The 18,622-nt window shown below is 46.0% G+C and overlaps 1 protein-coding gene across 6 annotated transcripts in view; it reads left to right on the top strand.

The window, feature by feature from the left end:
* The window catches only part of hmcn1 (hemicentin 1), a 701,874-nt gene that overhangs the window by 586,280 nt on the left and 96,972 nt on the right, over window positions 1–18,622 (top strand). For all 6 annotated transcript variants that reach the window (XR_013579326.1, XR_013579325.1, XM_078561403.1 and 3 more), the window contains exons 76-80: window positions 867–988; window positions 2,777–2,941; window positions 4,186–4,293; window positions 13,711–13,848; window positions 17,848–17,982. Coding sequence is in view for 4 of the 6 variants with exons in the window: in XM_078561403.1 (XP_078417529.1) it covers window positions 867–988; window positions 2,777–2,941; window positions 4,186–4,293; window positions 13,711–13,848; window positions 17,848–17,982 (668 nt within the window). In the remaining 2 variants the exon portion in view is untranslated. The remainder of the gene's footprint in view (window positions 1–866; window positions 989–2,776; window positions 2,942–4,185; window positions 4,294–13,710; window positions 13,849–17,847; window positions 17,983–18,622) is intronic.

Below are 18,622 nucleotides of genomic sequence, written 5' to 3'. Positions count from 1 at the left end.
GAAGTCTGGAATGATTGTACTCATAATGTGACCCATCTCCCATTCATTTGTTGCCCTCAGAAAAAATGGTACTCCATGTACAAACATACGAATTAAGAGCCCCTTGAGCCTGCTCCGCCATTCAATAAGATCATGGTTGATCTGATTGTGGCCTCAACTTCACATTCCACCTACCCCCGATAATTTTAGAACAACCTATCTACCTCAGCCTTGAAGATATTGATTGACCTTCCCTCCACTGCCACTCATACAGAGTTCCAAAGATTCATGACCCTCCAAGAGAAAGAATTTCTTCTCATCTCCATCTTTAATGGGAGACCCCTTACTTTTTAAACTGTGTCCCCTCATTCTAGTGTCTCCCACAAGGGGAAATATCCTTGTGCCTCTCAGCCTCCATTCACATTCCACAAGCAGTCAAAGAGTATGCAAAGATGGGATAGAGTGCTCCCGACTTTTTTGTGTATAGTTACCTAGACTGCCAAGGTTGTGAACAACTTATGGCCTATGGGCTGTAGCTTGGATACCCTTGCCAAGCAGCAAGTGAAAGAGCTCACCATGTCATCAGTTATTAAAGTTCAGACGCATATCTCATCAACTTGTTTTACGGTGTGCTGGGGTAGTACTGAGTGGGCCTTGAGCAAGGTTGTGAGCCCCAGCAATGTGGTAAGTAACAATGCCCTATGCAAACCACCTTTCTGTTTGAAAGAGCATGCAATTTATTAAGTGACCTGTGTGAGGGGAAATAAGTTTTAAAAAAAACTTAGGACTTTGTTTTAATCATTAGCAAATTGCAACAGAACTCTAGTAAGGAGAACAAAAACAATTAGAACAATTAGCTAAATTTCTGATTTTTTTTTTCTCTGCAGACTGCTTTCCTCTGGTTCTCTTGTAATCATCTCGCCCGCTGTAGAAGACACCGGACACTATGAGTGTAAAGTCTCAAATTATGCTGGGGAAGACCAAAGAGCTATCAGACTTACTGTACAAGGTAGGTACTGACAGATTAAGCTGGGCCTGATCCTTCATAGTGTAAGGCACAATAGTTTAATTTCCTCCAGCAGACGTTAATTGAGAATGTAAATGCTGGTGGGCATTAACTGGGAATTTACTTATGTTCTTACATATAGGAGAAGACTGAAACTGTGATTGTTGGGTTTGGAGGTGCATGTTTGTAACATGTGTCTCTGTAAATAAAAGCTTTCATGTAAAGATTAGAATCCAGTTCTATCTTTCACACCTGGCTATCTATATTCTACCTGCAGAGACCTATTTAGTGTGTAATTTGGTGCAATATTTTAACACAGCTCAGTTTTAACCCATTTATTTTAGAAGGGTTTAATGGCTGTGTCACAATAGCACACAAAGTAATTTAGTGCACTTACAGAAGAAATTAAACCGTCATGTGTTTTGGTGCAAATCACAGATCATTGCTTTCACAAGTGTAAAAATAATCTGTGGACAGGTTATTAAAGGAAATCAGTGGATTCCAATCTGTGAAATGCTGATGAAAATGATTTGTATCTCCCTGTATCAGTACATGATACTCTTGTGTGGAATGTCATTACTCTATAGATTTGAGAAATATTGCTCCCAAGACCAACGCAGGACTGACAGACTTGAATTATACCACTGGTTCTATATTGCTTGCTGCTCAAGGGAGACAGAGTTCTGCATGTTCTCAGTGTTATCCAAATGCTGGTTAAATTTTAATACTGATGTCAATAAGAAAACTAAGAATGAATTTTATGTTTCTAGTGATTTTAAGTTTTAAAGCCTCAGTTCAGTTTCACTGCACTTGTGCTGGGTGAGGCATGAGAGTCATCGCAATGTCAATGCCTGAAGGAAAATGGAAGAGTTGGTGAAGGGAGTTACACCTGGGGGTTACATTCACTAAATTTTACTTACTTATTAATTAGATCAATACAATGATAAGATTCAAGATATCAATGGAGTGGTCAGGTAGACAGATAAGTGACAAATGGAATTCAGTCTGGAGAACTGTAAGATAATGCATTTGTGCAGGGCAATGAAGCAAGGGAAAACACAGTAAATGGTAGAATACTGGGAAGTGTAGAGGAGCAGAGGGACCTTGGAGTGCACGTTCACAGATCTGTAATGATAGCAGGACCTTGGTACCATTCTGGTCACTTACAGGAAGGATGTCATCACAAAGTTAATTCGGGATGGACCACAAGAGCTGGCCTTGCTGGTGACGTTCACATCCCAGGAAAGAATATGAAAACACTAGAGAGTGTTTAGAGAAGATTAGGAGGAAGTAGCCAAAACTTGAGAATTTTAGCTATGAGGAGAGATTGTTTTCCTTGGAACAGAGAAGGCTGAGGGGAAATTTAACTAAGGTGTATAAATTATAAGGGCCTAGATAGAATGTATAGGAAGGACTGATTTCCCTTAGCAGAGAGGTCAATAGCTAAGGGGCTTAAATTTAAAGTAATTAGTTGGGGTGTAGAACTCACTGCGCAGAAGGATGGTAAAGGCGAAACCTTCATTGCATTTAAAAAGTACATGGATATGCGTTATAAGCGCTACAGGGTTATGGACCGAGAACTGGAAAGCTGAAAGGTTGGATAACTTTTTCTTGGCCACACATATGCAATGGCCCAAGTGGCAACCTCCTGCACTGTGCATTCCTATAATTCTATGAGTAAATTGACTCTGCACAGCAGTGCCAGCAGTCCTGGTTTTGCTCTGTTTATTCTATTTTATTTAACTGAAACAAATAGAACTATTGGTCCATTTTAATTTTCTTCCTATTTAGTTCCCCCTTCAATTGCTGATGAAGCTACCGACCTGTTGGTAACAAAGTTGTCGCCAGCTGTTATTACATGCACTGCCTCTGGTGTCCCAGAACCAACAATTCATTGGATAAAGAATGGAGTCAAGCTGCCACCTCGAGGAGAAGGCTACCTCATTCTATCCACAGGTAATAGCAGCTGGGTAAACACATTCCTGGAAGAGGAATTTCTGGAGATGCACAGCAAGTCAAGCAGTATCTAAACAGAAAAATATTTTAACATTTATCAGAACTGATGAATGGCCAGGCCAAGAATATTAACCTTTCTTTCAGATGCTCATCAGCTTGTATTAACTTTTTTTCAAATTTCCAGTTTCTCATGTTACTTGCATTCCTTTATATTTAAAATGTGAGGCCTCTAATTTAAACGGATATACCTGCATGCTAAGTCACTATACAGTACCAGAGTTTACATATGCTGACCATAAGACCATATGACCATAAGACGTAGTAGCCGAAGTAGGCCATTCGGCCCATCAAGTCTGCTCCGCCATTCAATGAGATCATGGCTGATCTGCTAATCCTCAACTCCACTTTCTTGCCTTTTCCCCATAATCCTTGATTCCCTTACTGATTAAAAATCTGCCTGTCTCAGCCTTGAATATACTTAACGACTCAGCCTCTACAGCTTTCTGCAGTAAAGAATTCCACAGATTAACTACCCTCTGAGAGAAGAAATTCCTCCTCGTCTCTGTTTTAAATGGGCACCCCCTTACTTTGAGATTATGCCCTCTGGTCCTAGACTTCCCACAAGGGGAAACAACTTCTTAGCATCTACCCTGTCAAGCCCCATAAGAATCTTATATGTTTCAATAAGGTCGCCTCTCATTCTTCTAAACTCCAGTGAGTACAGGCACAACCTACTCAGCTTTCTCCTCATAAGAAAATCCCTCCATTCCAGGGATTAACCTAGTGAACCTTCTCTGGACTGCCTCCAATGCCAGTATATCTTTCCTTAGAGAGACATTTCTACACAGATCATATCTAATAGTGACTCTACCAATATCATAATTAGTGTTGTTTAGCCTTGCTAATCAGTAAGTTGAAGACATTGTGAGACAGAAACATGGAGGAAATTTTCAACTGCAGACCCAATAGTTCATGAACAGACACATAATCACATAGTAACAAGTGAGAGATCAAATCAGCCTGCTGGAAGACATTTTTCATATTTCAATTATTTACAAGAAATTTAGATATGTTTTAATTACCATGTTACTTTTCTAGTTACCTTTCACATCTGTTGGTGCTCTGTGTGCTGTAACACAGGGACATCATTAAGGTTTACTTCTTGAACAATAAATGAATATATAGAGAGACTAGTTATAGGTGTTGCCTATTCAGCATTTTTCTCCAACTTCTTGTTAATTCAGGAACTATTGACATCAGTACAGCCCAGCTCAGTCATACTGGAAGGTATACATGTGTTGCAAAGAATGCTGCTGGCACTGCACACAGGCAAGTCAGCCTCCGAGTACAAGGTAGGCATTCAGTAATTATATATACTGTTATTTCAGTTATTAGGAATAATTTGTCATTTGGTGCAAGAGATAAATAAAGTTTGCTCATTTTTCTTTCTTGTCCAGTATCACAATAATGCCATTTAATTGTTTAAGGATCAGGACGGAATGTGAGTGGTTCAGGGAACATCAAGTCAATAACATATAGCATACTGCATTAAGAACAAAAGGTTTTTCTCCACTGATATGAATACTTAGAGGTCATCAGACTTATTAACAGAGAGAATTACCCATCTATTCCTCTTGAATGTTCTACCCAAATGCATGATTACCAGTATGGTGTTCAGCCTAACTGATGATCTGCATGCACACCTCTGGAACTCTGCTAACATTTTGAGTCTGTATGACTCTTCTTCAGAGCTCAGAAGAAGAGTCATACAGACTCGAAGTGTTAATTCTGTTTCTCTTTCCATAGGTGCTGCCAGATCTGCTGAGTTTTTCCAGCATTTTCCATTTTTTATTTCAGATTTCCAGCACCCACAGTATTTTGCTTTTATCTGGAACTCTGTTTATTGAATCAGCTTACCTTGAACATTTTTGGTTGGGCCTGGCATGAAGTATCATTAGAAATGGTCCCAGGGTGTGTTACAGAGACAACTGGAAACAAGGCATCCAGGAACTTCCAAATGCTTATTAAATATAAGCAACTATGTATGGGGGCAAATAAGCACAAGGCTTCTTCTAGAGGCAGTTCTCTCTGAGTTCTAGAGACATGTGATCTGACATCACTGATGATGTATATTAGTTATTAGCATAATAGGTATTAACCCTTTATATTACATCTTCCCCCATCGCAAGTCTTTCATTCTACTCATTAAACTACTGATTAACTATTTACACATCCTACTTCGCAGTGGGGATGGGGTGGAAAGACTGACAAGGTATTAGTTGTAGATTTAAAAATAATGGAAATAGGTGGGAAAAGAAAAATCTATATAAATTATTGAAAAAAACAAAAGGGAGGGGGAAGAAACGGGGTGGGGATGGGGGGAGGGAGTTTAAGATCTAAAGTTGTTGAATTCATTATTCAGCCCGGAAGGCTGTAAAGTGCCTAGTCGGAAGATGAGGTGCTGTTCTTCCAGTTTGCGTTGGGCTTCACATGTCTGTCCTTGGCTTGCTGCATTGTCCCCCACTAGAGCTGTACCTTGAGTGTCCTGCCACCCATTCTTAATTAGCACTTTTCTTAGATAATATCACCACCTTCAACACCTCTTTGATCCTTTTGTCTGTGACATCTTTTGATTATCTGCTCCTATCACTGCTTGCTTGTCCCTACAACCACCCCACCTTCAACTTCTCTCTCCCCCCGCCCCCCACCTTAAACCAGCTTATATTTCACCCCTCTCCTAACTACACTCAGTTCTGTTGAAGGGTCATGTGGACTCGAAACGTCAACTCTTTTCTTCTCCACCGATGCTGCCAGACCTGCTGAGTTTTTCCAGGTAATTCTGTTTTTGTTTTGGATTTCCAGCATCCGCAGTAGTTTTTTGTTTTTATACTTGTTTTCTCATGTTCCACAACTTTTAATTCTCTATATAAACCAATGTTTAATCTAAACTTGAATGTTTTTGCCAAACCCAGGCGCTGCTGTTCTAACAGCTTGTTCATGTACCTGTAGAAGGAAAAGCTTTTCATCTGACAGTAAATCCTCTAACATTTCCCAACCCCAGCTTGTCATTGTCAAAACCTCTGGGTCAGAATTTTTCGCTCGGTGAGCAGGCGCAGCTGGCGTTCCTGGGAGTGACCGGGAATTGGCCTGCCACCCACAATGAGCCCCCAACCATGATTTTGTGCTGGCTGGCCAATTAACAGCCAGTCAGTGTGAAGCCTACGCTGATATGATCAGCACTGCCTGGGTTTGGTGGGTGGGGGGGCGAGCGCTGAAGTCAGCGCGGGCGTGGGGGAGCACTCACAGAAAGCTTCCTGAAGGCAGACAGCTGCCTCAGGGAGCTGAAGACTGCAAAAGCATCAAATAAAGATTTTTAAACCCGGTTAAAAAAAAATGTCCACGCAACCTGAGTCACCTGAGCATAGACATTATGAAAATTCTGTGATAAAAGCAAAAAAACTGCAGATGCTGGAAATCCAAAACAAAAACAAAAATAAAAATACCTGGAGAAACTCAGCAGGTCTGACAGCATCTGCGGAGAGGATCACAGTTAACGTTTCGAGTCCAAATGACTCTTCAACAGAACTAAGGAAAAATAGAAAAGAGGTGGAATATAAGCTGGTTTAAGGGGGGGGGTGGGACAGGTAGAGCTGGATAGAGGGCCAGTGATAGGTGGAGATAACCAAAAGATGTCATGGACAAAAGGACAAAGAGGTGTTGAAGGTGGTGATATTATCTAAGGAATGTGCTAATAGGTGACATTAAGGGTAGAAAGCAGGACGAGCAAGGTACAGATAGCCCTAGTGGGGGTGGGGTGGGGGGAAGGGATCGAAATAGGCTAAAAGGTAGAGATAAAACAATGGATGGAAATACATTTAAAAATAATAGAAATAAGTGGGAAAAGAAAAATCTATATAAATTATTGGAAAAAAGGGGGATCAGAAAGGGGGTGGGGATGGAGGAGAGAGTTCATGATCTGAAGTTGTTGATCTCAATATTCAGTCCGGAAGGCTGTAAAGTGCCTAGTCGGAAGATGAGGCGCTGTTCCTCCAGTTTGCGTTGAGCTTCACTGGAACATTGCAGCAGGCCAAGGACGGACATGTGGGCATGAGAGCAGGGTGGTGTGTAGAAATGGCAAGCGACAGGGAGGTCTGGGTCATGTTTGCGGACAGACCGAAGGTGTTCCGCAAAGCGGTCACCCAGTCTGCATTTGGTCTCTCCAATGCAGAGGAAACCGCATTGGGAGCAGCGAATGCAGTAGACTAAATTAAGGGAAGTGCAAGTGTAATGCTGCTTCACCTGAAAGCAGTGTTTGGGCCCTTGGACGGTGAGGAGGGGGGAAGTAAAGGGGCAGGTGTTGCACCTTCTGCGGTTGCATGGGAAGGTGCCGTGGGAGGGGGTTGAGGTGTAGGGGGTGATAGAGGAGTGGACCAGGGTGTCCCGAAGGGAACGATCCCTGCTGAATGCCGTCAGGGGGGTGTGAAGGGAAGATGTGTTTGGTGGTGGCATCATGCTGGAGTTGGCGGAAATGGCGGAGGATGATCCTTTGAATGCGGAGGCTGGTGGGGTGATAAGTGAGGACAAGGGGGACCCTATCATGGTTCTGGGAGGGAGAGGAAGCTGTGAGGGCGGATGCGCGGAAGATGGGCCGGACACGGTTGAGAGCCCTGTCAACCACCGTGGGTGGAAAACCTTGGTTAAGGAAGAAGGAGGACATGTCAGAGGAACTGTTTTTGGAAGTGGCATCATCAAAACAGATGTGACAGAGGCAAAGGAACTGAGAGAATGAGATGGAGTCCTTACAGGAAGCGGGGTGTGAGGAGCTGTAGTCAAGGTATCTGTGGGAGTCGGTAGGCTTGTAATGAATATTGGTGGACAGTCTATCACCAGAAATTGAGACAGAGAGGTCAAGGAAGGGAAGGGAAGTGTCAGTGATGGACCACGTGAAAATGATGGAGGGGTGGAAATTGGAAGCAAAATTAATAAATTTTTCCAGGTCCAGACAAGAGCATGAAGCAGCACTGAAGCACTCATCGATGTACCTGAGAAAGAGTTGTGGGAGGGGGCTGGAGTAGGACTGGAACAAGGAATGTTCCATATACCCCATAAAGAGACAGGCATAACTGGGGCCCATGCGGGTACCCATAGCCACACCTTTTATTTGGAGGAAGTGAGAGGAGTTAAAGGAGAAATTGTTCAGTGTGAGAACAAGTTCAGCCAGACGGAGGAGAGTAGTGGTGGATGGGGATTGTTCGGGCCTCTGTTCAAGAAAGAAGCGGAGAGCCCTCAGACCATCCCGGTGGGGGATGGAGGTGTAGAGGGATTGGACATCCATGGTGAAGAGGAGGCGGTTGGGGCCAGGGAACTGGAAATTGTTGATATGACGTAGGGTGTCAGAGGAATCGTGGATGTAGGTGGGAAGGGACTGGACAAGGGGAGAGAGAATGGAGTCAAGATAGCAAGAAATGAGTTCCTTGGGGCAGGAACAGGCTGACACGATTGGTATGCCGGGACAGTCCTGTTTGTGGATTTTGGGTAGGAGGTAGAAGCGGGCCGTCCGGGGTTGAGAGACTGTGAGGTTGGAAGCTGTGGAAGGAAGATCTCCAGAGGAGATGAGGTCAGTAACAGTCCTGGAAACAATGGCTTGATGTTCTGTGGTGGGGTCATGGTCCAGGGGGAGGTAGGAGGAAGTGTCTGCGAGTTGACGCTCAGCCTCTGCGAGGTAGAGGTCAGTGCGCCAGACAACAACAGCACCACCCTTGTCAGCACGTTTGATGACAATGTCAGGGTTGGACCTGAGAGAATGGAGTGCAGCATGTTCAGAGAGAGACAGGTTAGAGTGGGTGAGAGGAGCAGAGAAGTTGAGACAACTGATGTCACGCCGACAGTTCTCAATGAAAAGATCAAGAGAAGGTAAGAATCCAGAGGGAGGGGTCCAGGTGGAGGGAGAATATTGGAGGCGGGTAAAAGAATCCGTTGAACGGGAAGAGGACTCCTGCCCAAAGAAATGAGCTTGGAGCCCCCACTCAGGTTATCTGTACCTTGCTCATCCTGCTTTCTACCCTTAATATCACCTATTAGCACATTTCTTAGCTAATATTCTGTGCATAGACTTTTATTATTTTTAATTTAATGACTGAAATCTCATCCTGCCCTTGGATGAGGTTTCCTGAAAAATGCAAAGGCCGCCTGGCCAACTCGCCTGCCCGCCAACCGTTACATTGGATGGGCAGCAAGAAATCACAGTTAATTGTGGCGTTAATGGGCTTAATAGCCCTCTTAATTGTCGGCGTGCGTGTTTCTGAGTTTAGTGTGCGCCCGCCAACTGAAATATCACGTGTGCGTTATGACGTTGGGACGCTCACCTAACATCATTGCGCACTATTTTACCCTCAAGCGAGTCGGGTGCGCGCCTGCACACTGAGCGAAAAATTCTGCCCCTGCTGCCTTTATTTATCAATATCGCTAAGGTTATTACTACTCTAATCTTCCTTTCTGTTTCCTTTTAAGCTTTTACTCACTCATTCATCTTCCTACATCTTAACGCTAAAATCAAGACTTCTCACATAATATTTTAACCTCAAACTTTCCCATAACCTCGAAACTTACCTTTCACAGTCTTGATTCTTTCTTTTGGCATCCCATGATTCTTATTTCCTAATTGCTCTCTCTTACTTTGGTGCCTGCAGGAGGGGCTTTGGCCTCTTACTTTGTTTCTCAGAACAAAAATCAAAAAACTCACCTGAAAGCATTGAAAATCATATTTGCTTTTCTCTGCAAGCTCCATTTTCCCCTTCTGAATCCATTTTTTTTTTTGTTTTTTTTATTCACACAACTGAAACCGTCAGGTGGAATTCTACAGTCCTTTAAAGAATTTATTGTTCCACAAATGTTGGACGGATGGATGTGGGAAGGATCTTTTTGACTGTGGGCTGTTTAAACTCCTATTTTTAACTGGAACTAAGCACATAATCATGTAAGGTCTGAAAACCCGTGAACCTATGATTCCAATGTAAATGCCAAGAGCTGCTCACTAATGACTAACAGCAATGATCCCACCAAGGTATTTGGAGTCAAGTATGATCACTATTTTGCATAAATTGCGCAGACTCATGATTCACAGGGGACACATCTTAGCGGAAGTGAGAAGCCACAAAACGTAGCAGAAGGTGTTGGGTCTGGGAGTGTAGGAGTATCAAGGCCTTCCTCAGACTACTAACTGCACCTGTCAGCACTTCCTCCCAGGATGGAGTCATGTTACTTCCTTTTCCTAATTGGGTCCCTTCCCCTAGATTCACATCAGAAGTGTACCAGAAGGGGAAAATATTTTTTTATCTCCAAATTGGCTATCTTTCAAGCAATGTGGTTGACTCTTAAATGCCCTCTGAAATGGCCGAGCAAGCCACTCAGTTGTATCAAACCACTACAAAGTCTCAAAAATGGAATGAAACTGGATGGAGCACCTGGCATCAACCTAGGCACCGGAAATGACAACGGCAAACTCCTGTCGACCCTGCAAAATCCTCCTTACTAATATCTGGACTAGTAGCAAAATTAGAAGAGCTGTCTCACAGACTAGTCAAGCAGCAGCCTGACACAGTCATCCTCACGGAATCATGTCTTATAATGTCCCAGGTACCACCATCACATGTCCTGTCCCACCGGCAGGACAGACCGAGCAGAGGTGGTGGCACAGTGGTATACAGTAGGGAGGGAGTTGCCTTGGGAGTCCTCAACATCAACTCCAGACCTCATGAAGTCTTCTGGCATCAGGTCAAACATGGGCAAGGAAACCTCTTGCTGACTACCACGTACACCCCCCCACCCCACCCCCGCCAGCAGATGAATCAGTGCTCCTCCATGTTGAACTAAGAGCTTTTTTCTTCTCTCCGTCAAATCGTCCACATTCTCTAGTTGATCAACAATTGCAAGGAACGCAGTGTTGTTTAAGTTGTTAATATCTTCAGGACTAAATTCACCACTTGGAGGAAGCACTAAGGGTGGGGAACTTCAAAGTCCATCATCAAGAGTGGCTCGGTAGCACCAATACAGACCAAGCTGGCCAAATCCTAAATGACATAGCTGCTAGACTGGGTCTGCAGCAGGTGTTGAGAGAACCAACAAGAAAACAAGAAGGAAAAACATACTTGACCCCAACCTTACCAACCTGCCTACCTCAGATGCACCTGTCCACAACAGTAGGAGTGACCAACGCACAGTCACCGTGGAGACGAAGTCCTGCCTTCACATTGAGGATACCCTCCATCGTGTTTTGTGGCACTACCACCGTGGTAAATGGGATAGATTCCGAACAGATCTAGCAACTCAAGATTGAGCATCCATGAGGTGCTGTGGGCCATCAGCAGCAGCAGAATTGTACTCAAACACAATCTGTAACCTCATGTCGTGGCATATCAAGCCAGGAAATCAACCATAGTTCAATGAAGAGTGCAGAAGGGCATGCTAGGAGCAGCACTACGTATGCTGAAAAATCAGGTGTCGACCTGATGAAGCTACAACATGGGACTACTTGTGTGCCAAACAGAATAAGCAGCAAGTGATAGATAGATCTAAGCAATCCCACAACCAACGGATCAGATCTAAGCTCTGCAGTCCTGCCGCATCCAGTGGTGAATGGTGGTGGACAGCTAAACAACTCACTGGAGGAAGAGGCTCCACAAATATGCCCATCCTCATGATGGGGGAGCCCAGCACATCAGTGCAAAAGATAAGGCTGAAGCATTTGCTACAACCTTCAGCCAGAAGTGCCGAGCGGATGATACATCTCGACCTCCTATGGAGGTCCCCAGCATCACAGATGCCAATCTCCAGCCAATTCAATTCACTCCACATGATATCAAGAAACGGCTGAAGGCATTGGACACTGCAAAGGCTATGGGCCCTGACAATATTCGGCAATAGTACTGAAGACTTGTGCTTCAGAGCTTGCTGCGCCCTTAGACAAGCAGTTCCAGTACAGCTACAACGCTGGCATCTACCCGGCTATGTGGAAAATTGCCCAGCTATGTCCTGTACACAAAAAGCAGGACAACTGCAACCTGGCCAATTACTGCCCCATCAGTCTACTCTCATTCTACTCTCGATCATCAGTAAAGTAATGGAAGGGGTTATCAACAGTGCTATCAAGCGGCATTTGCTTAGCAATAACCTGCTCACTGACGCCCAGTTTGGGTTCCGCCACAGACACTCAGCTCCTGACCTCATTACAGCCTTGGTTCAAACATGGACAACAGAGCTGAACTCCATAGGTGAGGTGAGAGTGGCTGCATGTGACATCAGGCCTCATTTGACCACGTGTGGCATCAAGGGGCCCTAGCAAAACTGAAGTCAATGGGCATTAGGGGGAAAACTCTCCAATGGTTGGAGTCACACCTAGCACAAAGGAAGATGGTTGTGGTTGTTGGAGGTCAGGCATCTCAGCTCCAGGACATCACTGCAGGAGTTCCTCATGATAGTGAGCTTGGCCCAACCATCTTCAGCTGCTTCATCAATGACCTTCCTTCCATCATAAGGTCAGAAGTGGGGATGTTCGCTGATGATTGCACAATATTCAGCACCATTCGCGACTCCTCAGATACTGAAGGAGTCGATGTCCAAATGCAGCAAGACCTGGACAATATCCAGGCTTGGGCTGACAAGTGGCAAGTAATATTCTCACCACACAAGTGACAGGCAATGACCATCTCCAACAAGAGAGAAACCAACCATCGCCTCTTGATGTTCAATGGCATTACCATCACTGAATCCCCCACTATCAATATCCTGGGGGTTATCATTTACCAAAAACTGAACTGGACTAGCCATATAAATACTGTGGCTACAAGAGCAGGTCAGAGGCTAGGAATCCTGCGACCAGTAACTCACCTCCTGACTCCCCAAAGCCTGTCCACCATCTACAAGGCACAAGTCAGGAGTGTGATGGAATACTCCCCACTTGCCTGGATGAGTGTAGCTCCCACAACACTCAAGAAGCTTGAAACCATCCAGGACAAAGCAGCCCGCTTGATTGGCACCATATTCACAAACATTCACTCCCTCCACCACCGACACACAGTAGCAGCAGTGTGTACCATCTACAAGATGCACTGCAGGAATTCACCAAGGCCCCTTAGACAGCACCTTCCAAACCCACAACCACTACCATCTAGAAGGACAGGGCGGCAGATAGATGGGAACACCACCACCTGGAAGTTCTCCTCCAAGTCTCTCGCCATCCTGACTTGGAAACACATCGCCGTTCCTTCACTGTCGCTGGGTCAAAATCCTGGACTCCCTTTCTAACAGCACTATGGGTGTACCTACACCACAGGGACTGCAGTGGTTCAGGAAGGTAGCTCACCACCACCTTCTCAAGAGCAGCTCAGATTGGGCAATAAATGCTAGCCCAGCCAGCAAAGCCCACATCCCATGAATGAACAAAAAAACCTCACACTTTGCAACTTTCAAAACTCAGTTTTGGAAAACAGTTTTGGATAACTCTAGCTCCATGTTTTGCTTTGAAGCATTTTTGTATATAATCTGACAGAAATTTCCAAAAGTTTGTATCTGTATTTGTGAATCACGTACCTTGTAGCACAACAATCTTCCATTAGAACAAATCTGGTTTGGAGTATAGGATAACTTTGAACATTAGAATAAGAAGGTGCCTATATCTGGGCTTCGCCATTTTAAGAAAAATAGTACTGTTATTTTGATTGGATTGCAGTTTTGTGGGATTTTTAAAAATTGTGCTTTTATTTTCCATCCAGAGCCTCCTGTCATTCAAACTCAGCCTAGCAATCTGGATGTGATTCTGAATAATCCCATTATTCTTCCTTGTGAGGCCACTGGCACACCAAGCCCCACTATTACCTGGCAGAAGGAAGGCATCAGCATTAACGCAGCAGGTAAAACGGTCAGAACTTTTGTCATTCCAAAAATGCATTCAAGTTCGCTGAATTCTGGAAATGTTCAGGAGATTGGTCGCATTGGGTAAACACTACACTACATTTCTACTCCGGTTGGAACTTTTGCTTTCACCTCAAAGTCAATAAAATTAATTGTTTGGGGTGGAAACATCCCAGATTTGCACTAAGTTCGGTAGCCGGCAGGAAAAAGGATGTTTTACCCACTGGCCGCAATGGTGGGTTTTCGCACCTTATCGTCCTAATCCCACCTCATTAATCATGCATTCCCAGCAAACACGCCATTTCACTCGTGGGCGGCCTCTGATTCACCTGCCATGCCATCACCTCGCTGCTTCCTCATGCCAGGCGCCATGTTTAAAGTGCAGCTGTGTGCACACCTCTTGATGCTTCCAGCCCAGGACTGCTGCACACACATGGCCCCGAAAAGCAAGAAGTTTGCAGCCTCCCAATTCAGTGAAGTGACCCTGGAACGCCTTTTGGACGCCATGCAAGCCCGCCGCAATGTCCTCTACCCCTGCTAAGGGTGATGGCCAGCAAGCAAGGTCACTAATCCTACACTGAGAGGCAGTGGCAGCATTGGTCAGCGCCAATGCCCTGCAAAAGAGGACAGAAAGAGGATGAATGATCTCCTCCCTTCTGCCAGGGTAAGTCACTTTTCTCGTCACTCTCAACTCACACACTCTCAAACCCAGCACACATCCACAGGGATCTCACACTTCAAGGAACAACACCACTAACTCTCACACACACCCTCTCATCTCCATCAGGCTCATATCCTCTGGAGCTCGCGTCCTCATCCCATCCATGGCCCCACTCACCATACAAACATTCCACACAGTGCCATGTGTCCTGCTCACACTCTCTCCATCTGTTTTCATGCAGGAGAAGCTGGCTCACAGCAGCAGGAAGAGGTCCCAGACTGGGAGTGGAGTGGCCCACATTAGGCTCCTTACTCATTTTGAGGAGCATGCCATTGTGCTGACTGGTGAGGACATGGACTGTGCCTGAGGTCGGTGGCAAACACCCAAACGAGGATCGTACACCACATCATCCCTCTCTCAATGCAAATGAGTGCTCACTCTGTTGCCATACACTAATTATCTCTACTCTGGTTTACAAGGAGCTCTGCCAAACGACCGACACCCTCAGCCAGCCAGTCACTCAGCTCCAGCTAAGAGGACACCTCCTCCATTGAAGAGCTGGAAATAAGCAACCTGGAAGACCTGCCACAGCGCTTACCCACACACTCCACCAGCAATGGGACCTAGATCTAGAGCAGGCTCGGGTTCACAATCTGGTAGTAACCGCACAGACACCTGTCCACAGCAGGAGGAGGCAGTTTCAGCCAAGCTTCCCGGCACTCGGAGGACTGCTGGGGAAGAGGCATCTGTGAGGTCCGAGTCAGATGACGAGCCTCTGGATTCGTGGAGAGTCAGCAGAAGGCAGGGGAACATCATGCAGAACTGTTGGAAGCCCTCGACAGAGTGGCACATGAGTTGCAGGAGTGCGTCTGCCTGCTCTCTGATGAAGTGGTGTCCACATGTGTGCATATGGAGGTCTCCATGGGAAGGCCAGTGGACACCATGGAGATCCTGGTCTAGCAGAATGTGGAGATGCACACAGACCTGCACTCCATCGCGGTAGCAATGGGTGAGTTCCTGCAGTTGCATCGCAGTAGAGAAATGGGGGACCTCGACATCCGTCCAGGTGCCCCTTTACCTCAAGGAGTCAGGCCGGGGCCCTTGGGCACCTGAAGGGAGGAGGAGCAGCAGCTGGACACCCCTGGGTCATCCACTCAGGAATCTCAGAGGCTGTCCACTCCCTCCGAGTCCCCTTTGCCTGTGACCCCCCAACATTGTCCTCTGTCGCCTAAGAGGGACTGGCTGGCCCACAGGAGGACAGCCAAAGCAAGCTGGATCCCCAAGGCATCGGCACTCTAGAGGACCCATGCCAAAGTCATCAGAGGCAACAGGGCCAACATTGCAGAGGCTGTCTCCACCCCTGCTGCAGATGTTAGAAGAAGCGATAGACCTAGAAAATTTAAAAATTTCTAATCACGAGTGGTTGCACGGGTGAACACCTTTTGTCACTTTATAACCTGAAAATATATTCAGTTCTATGGAATAATGTGTAATGGTGTCTTTCAGCTTCATTTACAGGCTTCGCGAGTCCTCTCCCTGCATCTGCCTCCTCCACCCAGCGCCCCCCCACTAGCAGTTCAGCTGCACACAGACGCCCCATGAGTGATTCTGGAGGGAGAAGTGTGTGTGTTGGGCAGAGCCTTTCGAAGCCTCGTGCAAGCATCTCCCTCGCATGTAGATCCTTCCTCCAATACACTCATCTCGATGTTCCGAACATTTTCAGTGCTGCCTGCCGAGGTTCACTTTCAGTTGTCCATCTGAGCTGACCTTCATCTTCATCCACCCACTGGTCACACTCCAATGCAGCAACTGTTCCTACCCAACACGAGGCTTCTTTCACTCTCAATTTTGCAAGATGGTACTGGTGAAGTATGTCTTTAGCTCCCCCATCCTTTCCCCTCCCCCAGTCACCCATGTCCCTTCACCCATCACTGTATACCCTTCTGGCATCACATTCTACCTCCCCACCGTCACCTACCATCCGAACCATTTTCTTTCTGGGTTGTCCAGGTGAACATGCACGTTCCCAGCTTCCTGAGAATCCCACCCCATCCACATTGACTTCCCCGATCTCCTCCTTCCCACCCCCAGGGTCCGTGTCAGTTTCAAAGTCCCCACTAACCACCTTCACCGTCTCTTCTACGGCTACCATCGCACCTTCACCCTCCCACTGGCTCACTCTGCCCTCTCTCATTCTCACCATTCCCTCTTAAATCTCCCAGCCTCATTTCGCTCCCCAGGAGGCAGACATTGACTTCATAGACCCCTCCCTTGCGCATTCACCAAGACATCCCCTGCCCTTACTCCTTCCACCCTGACTCATTCCTCCACCCTTACTCGTTGCCCCCCCGGATTCCTTCCTTCCCCCGGACTCCTTCCTCCCCTGGAATCCTTTCTAACCCTGGACTCCTTCCTCCCCCCAGACCCCTTCCCCCACTCTGAACTCCTTCCCTTACACCTTCCTTCTCCCTTATACCTACCTCCCCAGTTGCCGCATTCTCCCTGTTATACCCTCCTCTCCCCATAGTCCCTCCCCAACTCCCAACCTCACCCTCTGGACACCATTATTCCTCCCCCCAACCTCATCCCTCCCTGATAACGTCATTCCACTCCTCATCCACCACACTGACACCATCGCGCTCCCCCCCCCCACACCCTCTCGGTACACCTTCCTTACCCACTCAGAGCTGGTCCTTCCTCTCCACCCCCTCGATGATCATCCGTTGCAGCCCATGGCCAAGACCGTGATGTCCTGAAGCAGACCCCAGACATCAACAAAGCCCTCCCAATTTCTGTGAACTGCTTCACAACAGAGCCATGTCCATTAGAATCCACCCAGCGTGCGATGTACGTGTTCCTCCAGGTCCGGTTGCTGTAGGGTTCCAGCATCTTCTGCTCCTCAGATGTCCATGATGTGAGCAAGGCCCTGACAGTAAGTCCCAACTTCTGCAAGTCACACTCGTCAAGACGTGTTCTGCACCAGCGTGCTTTCCCTCTGATGTGGGCGGTAAATTTGACATCGGAGGTATGATTCCAGTGAGCACGGCTTATAATGATTTGCAGATGTATTAAAATGAAGTTCCCAATGACCAGTGGGGGGAAAGGCGGCCTGCCATTGACGGAAGGAGCGGACAATCGCAAACTAGTTTCACAATGGCATGGAACCGATTTTTGGCCTTCCCACCATATTGCCCACTCATGACACTCGACGCCAATGGCCACAGAAAATTACACCCTTGGTAACATTTCTCCACAAACCTAATTTCAGCTTACTATTTGCTGTGTGATGGAACTCAATGTTTCCTGTGATAAAGCCTCAATGCTTTCTCTTGTACAGGAGGGGATTACACTGTTCTACCCAATGGAGGTCTTCAGATTACTCGAGCTGCAGTAAAAGATACTGGAACATTCATATGTGTTGCACAGAATCCAACTGGCACAGCCCTGGGAAAGATAAAGCTGAGGGTGCAGGGTAAGTTGCCAAAAATGTAATTATTAAGGTGGATTAATTTGGAAAGGGGCAAGTTACCTCAATAGAGGTCTGTAATTTTTTTTTTAACGGATTAGATCAAGAATAATGTTCTTGTTAATTTCCTTTGGCAATTATTTGTATTAATGTTTACTTCTGAAGCCCTCTCTTTATGTGGTGATACATAGCAGCTGTGGACAGAGTGTAGTATTCCATGAGCCTGCAAAGCTTGGGATTGAGATGAGGAGAAGCCAAACCGAGAGCCAGAGTTGATCACTGGCAGATGCTACATGGTTTACTCAGGCACAAAGTTGTGATATGCACATCTAGTTTCAGTTCCATGAGTAGATGGGAGAAACTGGGGTAACAACCTTATAGAAGTGGAGATTTGATAGGGGTATTCAAAATCATGAGGGGTCTAGACAGAGTAGATAAGGAGAACTGTTCCCATTTGCGGAAGGGTCAAGAACCAGAGAACACCAATTTAGAATGATTGACAAAAGAATTAAAGGTGACATTAGGAAAAACCATTTTATGCAGTGAGTAGTTACAATCTGGAATGTACTGTCTGAGACTGTGGTGGAGGCAGATTCATTCATGGCTTTCAAAAAGGAAATGGATAAGCACCTGAGGGGAAAAAATA

The sequence above is a fragment of the Cetorhinus maximus genome, chromosome 17 (genome assembly GCF_964194155.1).
Source record: "Cetorhinus maximus chromosome 17, sCetMax3.hap1.1, whole genome shotgun sequence".
Classification (NCBI taxonomy): domain Eukaryota; kingdom Metazoa; phylum Chordata; class Chondrichthyes; order Lamniformes; family Cetorhinidae; genus Cetorhinus; species Cetorhinus maximus.
This window is presented reverse-complemented; position numbering and strand designations above follow the sequence as displayed.